The sequence below is a fragment of the Megascapheus bottae genome, chromosome 1, assembly GCF_031878675.1.
Source record: "Megascapheus bottae isolate mThoBot1 chromosome 1, mThoBot2.hap1, whole genome shotgun sequence".
Taxonomy (NCBI): domain Eukaryota; kingdom Metazoa; phylum Chordata; class Mammalia; order Rodentia; family Geomyidae; genus Megascapheus; species Megascapheus bottae.
Genome location: NC_143509.1, coordinates 4348002 through 4365228, shown reverse-complemented (window position 1 = coordinate 4365228; position 17227 = coordinate 4348002). Strand labels below are relative to the sequence as shown.

The 17227-nt window shown below is 43.8% G+C and overlaps 2 protein-coding genes across 2 annotated transcripts; both read left to right on the top strand.

Annotated features, from left to right (window-relative positions):
* LOC150068064 (olfactory receptor 7D4-like) lies at positions 1 to 948 on the top strand. The gene has a single exon (XM_090337649.1). It carries the CDS (start codon positions 1 to 3, stop codon positions 946 to 948), a length of 948 nt encoding a protein of 315 aa, XP_090193775.1.
* A 15331-nt stretch (positions 949 to 16279) lies between these two features.
* Positions 16280 to 17227, top strand: LOC150068063 (olfactory receptor 7D4-like). The gene has a single exon (XM_090337598.1). It carries the CDS (start codon positions 16280 to 16282, stop codon positions 17225 to 17227), a length of 948 nt encoding a protein of 315 aa, XP_090193724.1.

Here is a 17227-nt window from a genome sequence, read left to right as displayed (position 1 = left end):
ATGACAGCACAAAACCATACAGGGGAATCACCATTCCTCCTCCTGGGCCTCTCAGATGACCCTCAACTCCAGCCCATCCTCTTTGGGCTCTTCCTGTCCATGTACCTGATCACCATACTCGGAAATCTGCTCATCATCCTGGCAGTCACCTCTGACCCCCACCTCCACAGCCCCATGTACTTCTTCCTCTCCAACCTGTCCTTTGTGGACATCTGCTTCACCTCCACCACAATCCCCAAGATGCTGGTGAACATCCAGACCCAGAGGAAAGACATCTCCTACCCAGAGTGCCTCACTCAGGTGTATTTCTTCATGATTTTTGGTGGAATGGACAATTTCCTATTGACCGTGATGGCTTATGATCGCTTTGTGGCCATCTGTCACCCACTGAACTACCCAGTTATCATGAACCCTCACTTCTGTGGCCTCCTGGTGCTCGTGTCTTGGCTTCTCATTTTCTGCATCTCACTAAGCCATGTTGTACTGATGAGGAAATTAACCTTCTCCCCGGGAACCACCATCCCCCATTTCTTCTGTGAACTAGCTCAGGTTCTCCAGGTGGCCAGCTCTGACACCCTCATCAATGACATCTGGATGTACCTGGCTATTGTGCTCTTCGGTGTGTTTCCTGCCTTAGGAATCTTCTTCTCTTACCATCAGATCCTCTCCTCTTTAATGAAGATGTCCAACACAGCTACCAAGCACAAAGCCTTCTCCACCTGTGGCTCTCACCTCTGCGTGGTCTCCTTGTTCTACGGGACAGGACTTGGGGTGTACCTCAGCTCTGCAGTGTCCTCCTCTGCCCACAGAAGCAAGGTGGCCTCAGTGATGTACACAGTGGTCACTCCCATGCTGAACCCCTTCATCTACAGCCTGAGGAACCCGGACGTGATGGGGGCCCTGGAAAGACGGCCAGGCACAGTGGTCTCCTGTCTTGATGGATTGTGAAGCACAGAACAAAGTAATCCATTGGAAGTGGGAAGACAAATTGGTTGAATATCAGATCAGTGATACTTTTCCTCCATTATAGGATTCAGTGTATATGTATGTTTTAGACTCTTCCATCTAGAAAAGACGTACTTATTCACGTGTGCCAGAAAAGCCCCTATGGCTTTGTCTGTCCATGTTTAGACATCTATCTTTCATGGAAATTTACTTGCTATCCATCAGAAGAACAACTTCTGTTTTCAGTGTGGATTTTTCTTAATAGTCCTATTTGGGTTACTGTTGCACAACTTTCGTGGGCATTTCCAATTGAACATAGAAAGCACTTGTCACAATCCAAGTTTACACAGTATCCCTGTAAGTTATCCTCTTCTATATTAATTATTCCTCCTCAAACACAAAACTACTTCTTCTTCTCCTCCTTCTCATCCTTCTTTACCTCCTCCCCTTCTTCCTCCTCCACCTCCTCCTCCAAGAATCCAAATAAAATCCCAACACATTCAGAACAGCAATTGTGTCCTTACATGCGAGATTTTGTTTTAAGTTTGAGGGCAATTCTTTTTTTTCTTTACTAATTTCTCTTTCCCACTCAGATATGAACGTGTTTCCATGATAGATATACTAACAGACATCCTCAGACAACAGACAAGAGTCTGAGGATGCCTGTTTCTTCTCATACTCACCAGAATTGTTGTTGTAGATTTTCTTCACCATTGACATAATACAGAATCACAGTGTTTTATTGATTTGCATGTCCTATGTAGTGAAAAGGTTGAATATTTATCTGTGGATTTCTTTATGGCCATTTTACCTCTCTTAAAGATTGTCTTGGCTGGGACCAGTGGCTCACATCTATAATCCTAGCTACTCAGGAGCTTCAAATTTGAGGATCACAATGGAAAGCCAGCCTGGGCATTTATCTACAATTGACTGCTAGAAATCCAGAAGTGGTTCTGTGACTCAAGGGGTAGAGCAGAAGCCTTGAGCTGAAGAGCTCAAGAACAGCAACCAGGCCCAGAGATCAAGCCCTATCCCCAACCAAAAAAAAATGAATGTGTAAATAAATCAACATTATTTTGTCAATATTTTTCCTCATTGTGAAATCAACTTAATTGTGGACAATTAATTTCTGGTGTTGAGTATCTGAGAGGCTTTCCTTCTACCTCCTGGGACTGGGGCTCTTTGTAAGTGAATACCCCACACACTTCTCTCATTCTCATCAGCCTTTCCTATGTGCCGGGACCAACCGGCAGCAAACCAGGGTTCGCAGATTGGGGTTCCTGAAATAGGGGGCAAGGACTAGGAAGAAATAGAAGAGAGACAGACACACCGGGTCCGGGATGTCCGCAGTCCAGGTAAAGACTGCCGCGTTTATTTTTCACTCCCACGTCTTCCCTCCTCCAGACCCAGGGAACCTCCAGGTGTTACATTCATATGGTAAATCTCAGGTCATTTACATAGAATAGGGCCAGGAAACAATAAGGCAATAAAGCCATTGTCTGATGCAAGTCAAGGTACAGTTTGATTCCACTCTGGCTCCCAACATATCCCCCGTTTTTTATTTTAAAAGAAACGCAAGTGCAATTTTTACTCTTTTCTATACCCCTAATTTATCCTGTCACATTTTTCAAAAATGACTTTGGTCCCTTGGTCTAATGGGGATTGATGGGCGGAGATTCAACTTCTGTGACTTCTTCAAGCTGACTCAGGGGTGTTGTCTCTGTGCTTGACCAGGGACCTAAGAAGCCTAGCCTGTTTTATCAAGGGGTTGCAAGGATTAGATATTAGGAACAATAATTTACTCCAAACTAGAGATCATATTTGACATTTAACAACTGCACAAACCATCTTTGGCTACAATAGTGTAGCTTACATAGCACCCATTTGCAAAGGCTTTTTCTTGATTGTCTGGGGAACTAAATTTCTGCAACCTTAACAATGCTTCAGTTGTCAGATCTAAACAGATTAATAGAGACACAAGCCTCAGATCCACAAACTTTTCCTGAATTTGTGGCTGGTGTCAAAAATAAAAAATAAAAATTTCGCTCAATTAGGACTTTAAACTACCCACTATCACAGAAGATTGACAAGTTCCTGCCCAGTTATGAAAGGCACGGGCATTAGTAAGGCATGCTTACAAACTATTCTATGACCTCCCGGCTCTGATTAATTTGAGTGGCCAAGCACAAGTGACTAAGATCTGACACCATCTCTGCCATCCAAGCAGAGGCTTTCGTGTCCCAGTAGTGTCTCTCCACACAGGGATAAACATGCCATTGGCATTTCACTTTGTTGGTTGCTATACTTGAACTCGGGGCCTGGGTACTGTCTCTCAGCTCTCCAGCTCAAGGCTAGCACCCTACCACTATGAGTCCCGACCTTGGTGCTTGAGTGCTTCCCCCAGCTTTTCAGCTCAGAGCTAGCACTCTGCCACTTCAAGCTCCAAAGCAACTCTGTCCCAGCATCCTGCTGGCAGATTAGACACCATAGTCTCACAGGGACTTTGCTTTGCCCGGGCAGGCTCAAAGCTGCGGCTTTCAGATCAATGAGTCCTACAAAAGCCCACGTTACTCCAATTAAAGCAACAAGGTGGTCAACACAGAAATAGTCTCTAAGCATGAGCTCACCTAGAACCTGGTAAAAGCCAAAGTTACATCTGAATAAGGATTGCTGTCCTTCTCCATGGGCTAGCTGGAAGTTGCTATAAGGTAACTTACAAGAGCAAGCTGAAATAGCAATTAAGCAATTACTTTGGTAGTCCTAATTTTCCTTTTTTCTCTTTCTTTAAACATTTAAGACAACTTCACTTTCAAATATTGTTTAGAAACCCATTTCCAATGTTCTTAATAACTTTTACTGATACTGGCTTAAACAATTAACACCTTAGCCTTTATTTGCAATTGAAAAACCTTTAAGGGCACAAAGAACTCCTTCTGCCTTCAGGCCCCCTAAGGCCCAAGGCACTCCTCTTGCCTTTTAGAAAAAAGGGCTCTTTTGCAGTTTAGATTACTGTCTAGAACTCCAGCAACAGTTTAAACTCAAATAACAGTTTTTCCCTAATTCAAGAACTATAGACATCAGTGCACCAAAAATCTAAGTCTGGACTTAGTTTCCTCTCCTTTTTAAAATACACCCAATAGCATGGAGATAAACCTTTAAACATTCCTTTAAAATACTAATCACATTATCCACATTTTACCATCAGATTTCTAGTGTCAGTTTGCAAGAAAGGACAGGCAAAGTTTCTGACGTTAATGAACAATTTTACATTTAAATCTCTAATACATGTTTCCAAACTTTAACTTAAAGTAATAAATCCCAAATTCCCTAACACCTCTGTGCTGAACAGGATACAATGTTTACAATGTAAACAGCTGTATGCCCTGCAATAAAATGCAGATTTCAGGATCAAGAAAAATATTTACCAGTTTTTCTTTAAGACAACACAATAATTCTTTGAGACATTGTAAAACATTCAAACCTAATATTTTTGTTGAAGTTTTAAGCTTACATTTACCCAATTGTCTTTGTGTTTAAGTATAAATTTATCCATTGTTTTATACAGCATGCTGACAATTTAACCTTGAACATGTTCACTCACTCATTCACACACATTCATACTCAAAGATCATAAAGGCCGCAAAATTAATATCGGCCGTTCAATTTCCGGAAGTTTGTGTCAAGAGAGTTTTGCGACTTTTACTCTTACAGGTGAGAACCAGGTTCAAAACAAAACTTTTTGCAGGCAACTTAGCTGGAATTTATTTTTTCCAGGGCTTGTTACAAGTGCAGACATGGGGGAGCGGCCATGCTAGGCCCAGAAATGTTCAAATAAATAACAAGGATGTGTGCTTGAGTACGCACAGAAAAACCATAAGGATCCATACTTAGAAATGGTACCAATTTTAAAGACAAAACTGGACAAGGAAAAATATGTAACATGAACAAGACAGAGAAACGAAGACTTTTAAATAATCAGACATTGACATATAACAAGAAAATTGGACTCAATCAGATACACTTAACACAAAAAAACATGAGCTCAAATGAATGTTTTCACCAAACAGTTATTTTTAGATTTAGACATGTCTTGCTGGTGGGACTCTCAGGTATGCCTTGTTATCGACAAGAAACTCAGAAGGGGAGGGGGGGTCAAGGCGTCCCTTGACCACCCAGGCCTCTGTTTTAGGCCCACAGTGCACCTTTTCAAACAAACAAACAAAAATAAAATAAAATAAAATAAAACGCAGACATACAGGGGGGTCGGCCGACTTCTACTAACCTCTGGAGGCCTTTGCTTTTCACCTGGGCATCTTTTACAAAAAAGGGTATTAAGAAGAGGGATAGTAAAGACAAAATAATGTCACATATTAAATTGTGTAGAGTCAATGAATATGTTAAAAGGTCCCTACATAATAGTAAAAGGAGGAGAAACACAGCTCATATGAATGTGTGGAAGAAGTGGATCAGTAGCAGTCCCAATTGACATGCACAAATAACTCAGGTCCTTCCCACGTCGCAGGATGCACCACTGGAGGGTTGGGGGTGTAGGCCCAGTGAGTCGATGCTTGGATGGCCACTGTCACTCTCCACGACCCGAACGCAGCGTTCAAGCAGCCAGCGGGCGTCATTTTCTCCTTGTGAAAAAACACATACATGCCCTCGACCCCAGGTTAGAACAGGATCGGGTCCATGCCAAGTACCAGTTAGGGGATCCTTCCACTTTTCTAAGGCAAAAGCACGCTGCTCTCTTTTTTCCCAGAATCGCTGAGCAGCAGATAAATTATTTGAATCCAAATTCAAAAAATTTAAAACAAATAAGGCATGATTAAGTATATTCACAGGGGTAGCAGGATACGACTCTCCTTTCTGTATTTTAGCAATTTGATGTTTTAATAATCCATTCGCTCTCTCCACGATGCCTTGACCTTGAGGATTGTAAGGAATGCCTGTAATATGAGTGATATTATAGGAATGGCAGAAGGATTGAAATGCTCGGCCTGCATAGCCAGGGCCATTATCTGTTTTTATTTGTGAGGGAATCCCCATCACAGCAAAGCATCGAATGCAGTGAGAAATACAGTGTTTAGTGGCTTCCCCAGCAAGGGGGGTGGCCAAGATAAAATTAGAATAAGTATCTACAGTAACATGAACATATTTTAATCTGCCAAATGATGAAACATGTGTGACATCCATCTGCCAAATGTGATTAGAAAGCAGTCCTAGTGGATTTATACCTAAATGGGGGGCTGGTGAAAAAGGGACACAGTTGGAGCAAGTCTTAACTATTTGTCGTGCTGCTTCTCTAGATAATTTAAACTGTCGGCGCAAGGATCGACTGTTTTGATGGTGGATGGCATGTGACTGCTTAGCAAGTTCAACCTGAGTTAAGTAAACTCTGGTGGCAGAGTCAGTAACTGCATTGCCCTCACTTAAAGGTCCAGGAAGATTAGTGTGAGCTCGAACAAAGCCAAAAAACAAGGGTGGTTGCGAGAACAAAGCAAAGTTTGTACTTGGCGAAATTGGGTCTGAATATTGGAGTTAGTAGTTCCAATAAAGGGAACAGTTTCTATGACTTGAAGAGCACGAATTACATATTGACTGTCTGAGTATAAGTTAAAGGGCTCGTCTTGTAACAGGACGAGTGCTTGTAAAACAGCCTCTAATTCCACCTCTTGGGTGGAGGAAAAACCCGTAACCCAAGATTGAGTTTTCCCATTAATGGTCAAAGCAGCCGTTCCATTAGAGGATCCATCTGTAAATACCAAAGCGGCAGAAGATAAAGGCGAGGCCCGTACTATGGAAGGAAATAGAAACGTATGACACGCAGCAAATTGGAGAAGTTTGTTAGACGGGTAGTGATGCAAAATTTTTCCCGTATAATTGGCCCAAGCAATGGCCCAAGGATCGCAATGGGCGAATAGCCAATCTTGTTGTTGTAGATTATATGGGACACAGATAAAATGAGGTTCCTGACCTAAATATTTATGGGAATCCACTCGGCACATATGTATCAGATTAGCTACCAATTCGTAGTAGGGGGTCAGCACTTTGCCGGGTGTTGATGGTAGATAAAGCCATAAAAGTGAGCCATCCTGCCACAATACAGCAGTTGGGGAGTGAGAAGTAGCTAAAATGTAAACTCCCCATGCTTTAGAATAGTCACAATAGGTCACTTGTTGCTGGGAAATTGCCTTCTCTACAATTTGGATGGCCCTCCTGGCATCAGGATTTAATTCGCGCAAGGATGTAGGGTTGGTATCTCCTTTCAAGAGATCAAAGAGGGGTTTTAACTCTCCTGTGGAGAGCTTTAGATAAGGCCGAAGCTAATTTATATCTCCTAAGAATTGCTGAAAATCATGAAGAGTTCTTAAGTGTGAAGTTTTTAATTGTATTTTTTGGCTTTTAAAATAGTGTGGGCCTAATATATGGCCTAGATATGTAGAAGGGGGGTGTTCCTGAACATTTTCAGCTGCTATTATAAGGCCAAAGAGGCTCAGATCTTGCTTTAGTTGTCCAAAGGCTTGTCGTACGACGATAGGGTCAGAACAAGCCAACAAGATGTCGTCCATGTAATGAACAATATAAACAGAAGAAAATTTTTCAGGAGTGGAAGAAATGGCTCTAGCTACAAAACTTTGACATAAAGTTGGGCTATTTGCCATGCCCAGTGGAAGCACAAGCCAGTGATATCGTTTCATGGGTTCTTTAAAATTAACAGAGGGGACGCTGAAGGCAAAGTGCTTACAGTCTTGAGGCGCCAGGGGTATAGTATAGAAACAATCCTTCAAATCTATAATAATCTTATAAGTATCCTTTGGGATTGCCATGGGTGAAGGAAAGCCAGGCTGTAGGGACCCCATCAGTTCCATGGTGGCGTTCACTTTTCTCAAATCCTGTAACAGCCTCCATTTACCTGACTTTTTCTTTATAACAAAAATTGGAGAATTCCATGGAGAGTTAGAAGGGGCCACATGTCCCAAGTCCAGCTGTTCCTGTACCAGCTGCTGAACTGCAATGATCTTTTCTAGAGAAAGAGGCCACTGTTCGACCCACACCGGTTCTTCAGAGAGCCAATTTATGGGATCAGCATGAGGGGCTGGACAAACTACAGCCCCCGTTAAAGAATACCCTAATCCTTGTCTCGTAGGGTGAGACTGGGGTTGGAGTGGCTCTAGCTCCCCCTGTGCTGCTCGGCCTAGTCCCCTAAAGGGGAGGAGGCCTTGATCAAGTAACTGCTTAGTGACCGCAGCACTAGGACTAAACATATACACTCCCATTTTTTCCATGATATCACGACCCCATAAATTAATTGGCAGATGATCCAGGACAAATGGCTGAAAATGACCAGAGTGTCCTTCCTTATCTCTCCAAACAAGGATCGCACTGCTCTGCTGTGGGTCAGTTGCTTGCCCAATCCCCTGTAGGGAAGTCATAGAGGTTGTCAGGGGCCATTGGGCTGGCCAATGTTTTTTAGATATCACAGACACATCTGCTCCAGTGTCTAATATTCCTTTAAAGGGCTTTTCTTGTATAAATATAGTCATCTCAGGCCTCTCTTGTTTTATGCTTTGTACCCAATAGATATCAGAAGATCTAAATCCTGTCTGTCCACATGGGGAATTAGCAGTCTCCCCGGGAGGTAAAGGCACAAGTATTAGTTGTGCTAATTTTTGACCGGCTGGGATCGATACCACGTGTTTCAGGGCAGAGGCCATAACTTTGATTTCTCCAGTAAAATCCTGGTCAATTTTGCCAGATGTAATCTGTATCCCTTTAAGGGCTGAGCTACTTCTCCCTAACAGCAATCCAGCCACTCCCGGGGGAGGCGGGCCAAAGACCCCCATGGGGAGAGCTTGTGTCCCCATCTCTGGGGTCAATACTGAGCAGGTGGAGGAACAGAGGTCCAATCCTGCACTGCCTGGGGTGGCACGGAGGAGGCTGGAGACTGATCTTGGGGGGTTGTTAGAAGATGCACTTGTGGCCGAGAAGAGGGAGGGACTGCCCCATGGTTTTGCGGGGCCAGGGGCTGGCCCCTTCTCCAGTTTCCCAAAAATGGGCGGCCATTGCGATTTGTTGCTGACTTGCAATCTTTAGCCCAGTGCTTCCCTTTACCACAGCGTGGACATATGCCAGGTGATTTTTCTCTCTTTAACCTGGCCTGGCGTGGGCATTGCGTCATCCAATGTCCTATTTGTCCACAAGAAAAGCAACGCCCTGGGGGTCTAGCATCCCGAGAATGCCGCTGACCTCTATATTTTAGAAATTCAATAACAGTCTTTCCTTGTGGAGCGGCGGCTAAAGTAAGGCCTTGTACATGGGAGGGTCCAATATCAGCACACAGTGAAATAAAGTCCGTGATTCCTCCCTTATTCCTATGGGGTCTGATAGCTGCCTGACAGGCGGAGTTGGCATTTTCATAGGCTATGTGTCTAACTATAATCTTCCTTGCGTTCTCATCTTGTACTAGGCGGTCTGCAGTCTCCATTAATCGAGACAAAAATTCTAGATAAGGTTCATTCGGTCCCTGTTTAACTTCTACTAGATTTTTTGTACGATTGGAATTGTGTAACCTTTTCCAAGCCTCTCTAGCTGCAGCATTCATTTGTAAATAGGCCTCCTTTGCATAACCCAATTGATCTTCGGTGTTTTTATAGATTCCCTCTCCTAACAACTGATCAACAGTGTAAGGCAGGTTCTTAGACCTATTTGTTTCAATTTTAGCCCGACACTGTGCAGTGAACTCTGTCTTCCATAAGAAGTACTCTCCTGCACTAAGGCATGCTCTGGCAAGCCGTTTCCAGTCATTTGGGCATGCAATACCAGCACACGCGGCCTCCAATATTACTTGAGTAAAAGGGGCAGTTGGCCCATATTGGGAGCAGGCACTCTTTAAATCCTGTAATAGTTTACCAGGAACAGGTTGATGGTATACTTGTTCATCATGATCAACTAAACTAGGGAAGCATCGAGGCCCTGAAATATCTTCCCTCTCTCTAGCAGCCTGAGTCAGGTTTAATTGCGATGCACTGTGCCTGGTTGTAATGCCTGTTAAAAGGGACTTGTTGCTAGGGCCTTTAGGCTTGCCTAAGGGTTGAAAAAGGGATTGAGGCCGTAAGGCTGCAGCTGGAGGCGGTGGGTGTGAGGGGTAAGGTTTAGAATCAGACACCATAGTGGCCTGAGGGTCATATTTCTTTCCTACTTCAGGGGGGGGCAATCTGCTCCATCCCCATTTTCGATAGAAAATGTAGCATTTCTTCTAACTTCTTCTCCATCGTAGCCATCCGGCCCTCCATTGACTCATCATAACTTTCCTCCTTGATATTCAAACCTGAATTCTGATACTCAATTTCTACTGGTTGTTGTTCCCTTTTCAAGATCTCACTTAGACTCTCTTGGGCTGCGGCATGTGGCTCAGCCTCAGGTTTTTCAGAAGGGTCCTTTAACTCATAAATTTCCCTTAATTCAAGATTAAGTTCAGCATTCTCATGTTGAGGATCTATGCATTCACTTACTAAATTCCATACATCAATAGCCTCTACTGGGGTCTTTTGGGGGCCATATACATTATAATATTCTTGAATTCTTTTTCCTATCCACTGCCAGGTTTTTTGGAATTCCTCCTCTATAAACCTCGGGCATGCCTCCTCGACAAAATGTAGGAAGCTCTGAAGCACCCCTTTTTCCACCCACGTTCCGTGGGCTTCAAGTAGGCCTGTTAAGATCGGTACATATGACCTATGGCTATTAACTTGACCCATAATTTTTACTCCTGACTATACACTCTCTTAAGATCCTCTCTTAATAGTACTACGATATGTTACTCACCACAGGGAGGGGTCCTTCACCTTCGTCCCAGATTTTCAGGGTCCCTGTTTGGGCGCCAGATGCCGGGGCCAACCGGCAGCAAACCAGGGTTCGCAGATTGGGATTCCTGAAATAGGGGGCAAGGACTAGGAAGAAATAGAAGAGAGACAGACACACCGGGTCCGGGATGTCCGCAGTCCAGGTAAAGACTGCTGCGTTTATTTTTCACTCCCGCTTCTTCCCTCCTCCAGACCCAGGGAACCTCCAGGTGTTACATTCATATGGTAAATCTCAGGTCATTTACATAGAATAGGGCCAGAAAACAATAAGACAATAAAGCCATTGTCTGATGCAAGTCAAGGTACAGTTTGATTCCACTCTGGCTCCCAACACCTATGCTCTGAATAAAGATTTGATTTGCTGCAATCCCTTTTGTCAATTTTCCCTCCAATTTAATGAAATACAACAGAACTTTCCAGAAAGTACTAGTTTTGGCTATATCTCCAGTTACATTCTATGTGGTTTCCTGTTGTAATATCAGCTTCAGGTCTTACAGGCTGAGATGTAGGATGGAGCCTCCAAGCCAGGTTGGAGAGGAAAGTCTGTGACACTCTTATCTCTACCCATAAAACTGCTGGAAGTAAACGGGGCAACCTGTGCTCACACTTGGATCCTAGCTATTCGGGAGCCTGAGATCTGAGGATCACAGATCAAACCCAGCCTGGACATGAAAGTCCATCAGACTCTTACCTCCAATTAACCACCACAAAACTGAAAGTGGTGCTGTGGCTCAAACAAGGAGAGTGTTAGCATTGAGAGCTCAGAGATAGTGCTCAGGCCTAGAGTTCAAGGCCCACAACAGAGAGAGGAGAGAGACAGAGAGAGAAAGAAAGAGAGAGAGAGAGACAGAGAGAGAGAGACAGAGAGACAGAGAGACAGAGAGACAGAAACAGAGAGACAGAGAGAGGTGATCTCTCTCTAGTAAGGAAACAGCAAACAATGTACTGAATGAAGAAACCTGGAAGGTTGTAAGATCTAAATTACACAGGAGCCTGCATTCGCTGTCACTCAGCACTGTGTCCCAGCCAGAGCAATCCATCAAGAGAAAGAAAAAGGTGCATCCAAATTGGAAAAACAAAACCCAAAATGTCACTGTGTGTATAAGATGTGTCCTGCACTAAAGTAACTCCCAAAATCAGTTCTGATGCCAGTGGCTCAAGCCTGAACCCGCAGCTACTCCACAGGCTGAGATCTGAGGATGGAAGCTCCCAGTCATCCTGAGCAGGAAGTCCTCCAGGACCTTATTTCCACTTACATAAGAATAAGAGAGAGTGGAGTTGTGGCAGAAGTGATAGAGCACCAACCTTGAGCACAAAAGGTATGGGAGAATCCTCCAGCCCAGAACTCCAGGCCTAGAACCAACACATACACACACACACACACACACACACACACACACACACACACACACACACACACACACTATCCATCTTTCAATAGGATCAGGAGGGAATGATATGTTTCTGGTTTTATTTAGGGGTGTCATTTCTTTTCCTGCGTGTGTGTGTGTGTGTGTGTGTGTGTGTGTGTGTGTGTGTGTGTGTTGCTCTTGGAGCTTGAACTCAGAGCCTGGGCATTGTCCATGACTCTTTTTGCTCAAGGATTCTGCTCTTCTTTAGTTTTTTTTTTGGTTCATTCTTGGACTTGAACTCTGAGCGTGGGTGCTGTTCCTGAGATCTTCAGCTCACCACGACCACCCTACTCCTTGATGCATAGACCCACATCTGGGTCTCTGGTGGTTAATTGGAGATAACAGTCTCACAGACTTTAGTGCCTGGGCTGGTTTTGAACCAAAATCCTCAGATCTTAGCCTCCTGAATAGCTAGGATGACAGGAGTGAGCCACAATGCCCGGTGGTGTTTCTAAGCTGACTTCATAGAAATCCAGCAATTGGGCCAAGGGGAGCAATAACAGAAGGTAAGGAAGTTGGGCTCATATGAGAGAAATGAAGATCAGAAAATACAAATGTCCTGTTAACCAGGGAGGATACATTCATTAAATAATAATAATTAAATTATCATGCATTTATTTAATCCACTGAACAGTGCACGGAGCTATTCTCATAATATTCTGTGTGGATATTAAGGGTAACATATATGAGGTAACAAATATAATTTTATAGGTTGCTGAGTGTCTCCGTGTGCTGCTGTCCAAATAAAACGTGGGATTTTATCTATAGTTTCAAAGCATAAGAAACTTTAACGAAAAAAATTTTAAATTTTTTCCTATATAGATCAAGTGATCTATTACATGTCCAAAGATTCTTCAAGGCAGAAGCCAAATAGATATGGCTCCAGAGATTTAGCCCCTGTTGAAATAAATAGATCCTTTAAGGATTCCTTTATTTAATCAAAAGAAAAGAAAAAAACAAAAATAATATGTTCCCCATGGAATAAATTAATTCCTCTCACCCTGTAACAGCCCACAATGATGCAAGAAATTAACCTAAAAATTTATCCATAATGTCATCTTCACTTTAACTCATGGGAACAAAATGGTTTGGAGACAGGAAAGACATTTCATTTCATAAAGACAATTATTTCATGAAAGGCAATTCATTTCATGAGGACATCTTAGTACATTCATCGATTGAGTTGCAAGAAACTGCACAAACTTCTGACTCCATTCTCTGAATCCAGTCTCCATGAAAACCCCAGTCGACAAACTTCTAAGGAGGAGTTTGGGAGATAAGAAATCTTCAGTGATAACCAAACAGAGAGCCATGATAGCCTGGTAAAGACAGGGGAAATGTAAATTTATGACCAGCGAGGGAAAACTAGACAAAAAGAAAATGGTGTGAGTAGCAGGCAATCCTCTGGAATAGTGAGGATGGGAAGGGCCAGAAGGGAGCTCACATCTGCAGGTGAGGTCGCAGAACTCTAAGGTACATGGAGTTCAGGCTTTGTGAACTATGATTTCCTTCATTTCTGTCACTTGCTGCAACCTAGAGCGCCTTTCTCATGAAGTTCCTTTCTGGAAGGTCTCTTGCTTTTCTTCACTCTTTCCCAATAATCAGCATTATCTGTCAGCTTTGCTACATCGATTATGTATTTATTAATCCCCCGCTAAAGCTCCATTGTTCACCAAGTATTGTCTTTTGGCTTCCAGGCCAGGGACTTGTGTGTCTGTGTGTCTCTGTGTCTGTGCATCTCTGTGTCTATGTGTGTCTATGTCTGGGTGTGTGTCTGTGTCTGTCTGTCTGTGTGTATATGTGTGTCTCTAGGCCTGGCCCTTCAACTCTAACACTGGCACTCTTCCTCAGCTCCTTTTGCTCTAGGCTACCACTCTACTGTTTGAGCTGCAGCTCCACGTCCAGTTTCTTGTGTCATTTTTTGGAAATAAGGCTCTCAGGGCTTTCCTGCCCAGGCTGGCTTTGAACTTCCATTGTCAGACCTCAGACTCCTGAGCAATGATGGTTACATGGATGAACGACCAGTGCTGGCACATTTGACCAAAAATGTATGGTATGTTTCCCAGTAGTGTCCATAACAAAATCTAGCCAACAACAAATTATTAGTAAGGAAGAATTCCCCTTCGTGGGTGTGTGTGTGTCTGTGTCTGTGTCTGTGTATGTCTGTATGTACCGTCTGTGTATGTCTGTATGTACTAAGCCCAGCTGTCATAAAAAACGACATCGCCCCATATGTAAGGAAATGGAAAGACTTAGAAAAAAATCATATTAAGTGAATTAAGCCAGACTCAAAGGAACATAGGCTCAATGGTTTCCCTCATTTGTTATACTCAGTAGAAACCTTGGGCTCTCTAGCAGAGATTTGCAATAGAGCAAAACCTAGATACATAAGGCAATACACTATGATGCTAAATGAAAGGACCTCCAGGATATAGAAACAAAAGCCATATAACGAGTGATTGTTGTCCTTAATGTACTATGTTATCTCTCATCTCTTTTGCTGTCCCTTAGTAATCTCATATTGTTACACTATTTCACTTTGTTATCTGATATATTGGATAAATGCGAATTTGGTTATTTGAAATTGCATAGGGAAGGGGGGGAAACAAGATAAGGGGTGGGAGTGGGGGGAAGGAAAATGGGGACCAAGATATTAGAAAGGGTATCAATGTATGTGAAATAATGCACCTTCTATCTGGTGAATATAATGTAACCCTTCTATTAATTACAATAAAAAATATGAAAAAATGTGCTAAGCTCATTACATGTTATTTAATGATGCTGTGTTCCTTTCTCCTCATTTCTTTGCAGATGGTAGTCTCTTGTTTACCCTCTCTCATATTTTGGAAGAAATCACCTAGAAGGAATTCTCTGTCGGGAGGCATCCACAGCCATGTTGACCAGCCATGCTGTATTCCATCCACACAGGTAACAGATGTGTCGTGTTGAGAACAGCTCAGCCCACGAATGCTGCCTGGCCTCAAGAAAATGTTGCTGAATGACCTCCGGAGACTCTACAACTGAGATCTTCCCCACAAATCCTCCCATTCCTGAGATAGATGCTTGCTCCATGGACTGCACACAACGGGAGAACAACTCGATCCTATTACAGAGTGAACGTTCCCTCCACCAGGAAAATAGGTAAAAGAATTAATTGTACCTGAGGGTTGAAATCGCTTCCTGAGAGGTGAAGGCAGTAGAAAAGGTGGATAGAGAAATGGAGAGAGGAATGTTGGGCAAAATCATTCGTAATATTCAGTGTACAAATGTGAAGCTGAAACTGGGTGAACTGAGGGAGGGGTTGGACTGGGAGGAGTTGTGGAGACCATGGAAGGAGTGACATTGATGAAATGGTCTTGTACTCACAAACTGATCATTGAATTATAGCCCCGTGGTACAACTACGTAAGAATAAGGTTTAGAAAAATACATTTCATAGGGAATGCAGCAAGGCCAAGGGTTAGAGTGCTTGCCTGGCATGCACGAAGATCCGAGTTTGATTCCTCAGTACCACATACATAGAAAAGGCCAGAAGTGATTCTGTGAATCACTTAATAGTGCTCTGACTTTGACAATGCCCAAATGCAGTGCCCAGGCCTTGAGTTCAAGCCTCAGGACTAGCAAAACACAAAAACTCACAGTCAGGGTCCGGGAGTTTGGTCTAGTGGTAGAGTGCTTGTCTAGCATGCACAAATATCCAGGTTCGATTCCTTGGTACCACATACATAGAAAAAACCTGGAAGTGATGCTGAGGCTCAAGTGGAAGACCTCTAGCCTTGGGAAAGTCCAAGCACAGTGCTCAGGCCCAAGCCCGAGCCCACTGGAAAAAATTAAAAAAATAAAACTCACAGTCAGTGAACAGAAAACAGAGGGGATATTTACCTACATATTACAATATGAAAGTGAGTGGAGCCAATCTTGGCTGTGCAGGTCAACCCCGGGGGAGCCATTAGGAAACAAAAAAAGAATCTGGCAGGGGAAGGGCATGACCACCTGAGCTGGCAGTGGGCATCGATTGAACTTTTCCTTACTTGCCCCAAGGAAAACAACCAGGGCTATGACAGCACAAAACCACACATGGGAATCACCATTCCTCCTCCTGGGCCTCTCAGACGACCCTCAACTCCAGCCCCTGCTCTTTGGGATCTTCCTGTCCATGTACCTGATCACCATGCTCGGAAATCTGCTCATTATCCTGGCAGTCACCTCTGACCCCCACCTCCACACCCCCATGTACTTCTTCGTCTCCAACCTGTCTTTTGTGGACATCTGCTTCACCTCCACCACCATTCCCAAGATGCTGGTGATCATCCAGATCCAGAGGAAAGACATCTCCTACCCAGAGTGCCTCACTCAGGTGTATTTCTTCATGATTTTTGGTGGGATGGAAAATTTCCTATTGACTGTGATGGCTTATGACCGCTTTGTGGCCATCTGTCACCCACTGAACTACCCACTTATCATGAACCCTCACTTCTGTGGCCTCCTGGTCCTCGTGTCTTGGCTTCTCATTTTCTGCATCTCACTAATCCATGTTGTACTGATGAGGAAATTAACCTTCTCTCCGGGAACCACCATCCCCCATTTCTTCTGTGAACTAGCTCAGGTTCTCCAGGTGGCCAGCTCTGACACCTTCCTCAGTGACATCTGGATGTACCTGGCTTTTGTGCTGTTCTGTGTGTTTCCTGCCTTAGGAATCTTCTTCTCTTACCATCAGATCATCTCCTCTTTAATGAAGCTGCCCAACACGGCTAGCAAGCACAAAGCCTTCTCCACCTGTGGCTCTCATCTCTGTGTGGTCTCCTTGTTCTACGGGACAGGACTTGGGGTGTACCTCAGCTCTGCGGTGTCCGCCTCTGCCCACAGAAGCAAGGTGGCCTCAGTGATGTACACAGTGGTCACTCCCATGCTGAACCCCTTCATCTACAGCCTGAGGAACCAGGACGTGATGGGGGCCCTGGGGAGACTGCCAGGCAGAGTGGGCTCCTGTTTTGATGGATTGTGA

Bases quoted from the DNA above. Each gene is read 5' to 3' on its own strand.
- LOC150068064 (XM_090337649.1), top strand. From the start codon at position 1: ATGACAGCACAAAACCATACAGGGGAATCACCATTCCTCCTCCTGGGC.
- LOC150068063 (XM_090337598.1), top strand. From the start codon at position 16,280: ATGACAGCACAAAACCACACATGGGAATCACCATTCCTCCTCCTGGGC.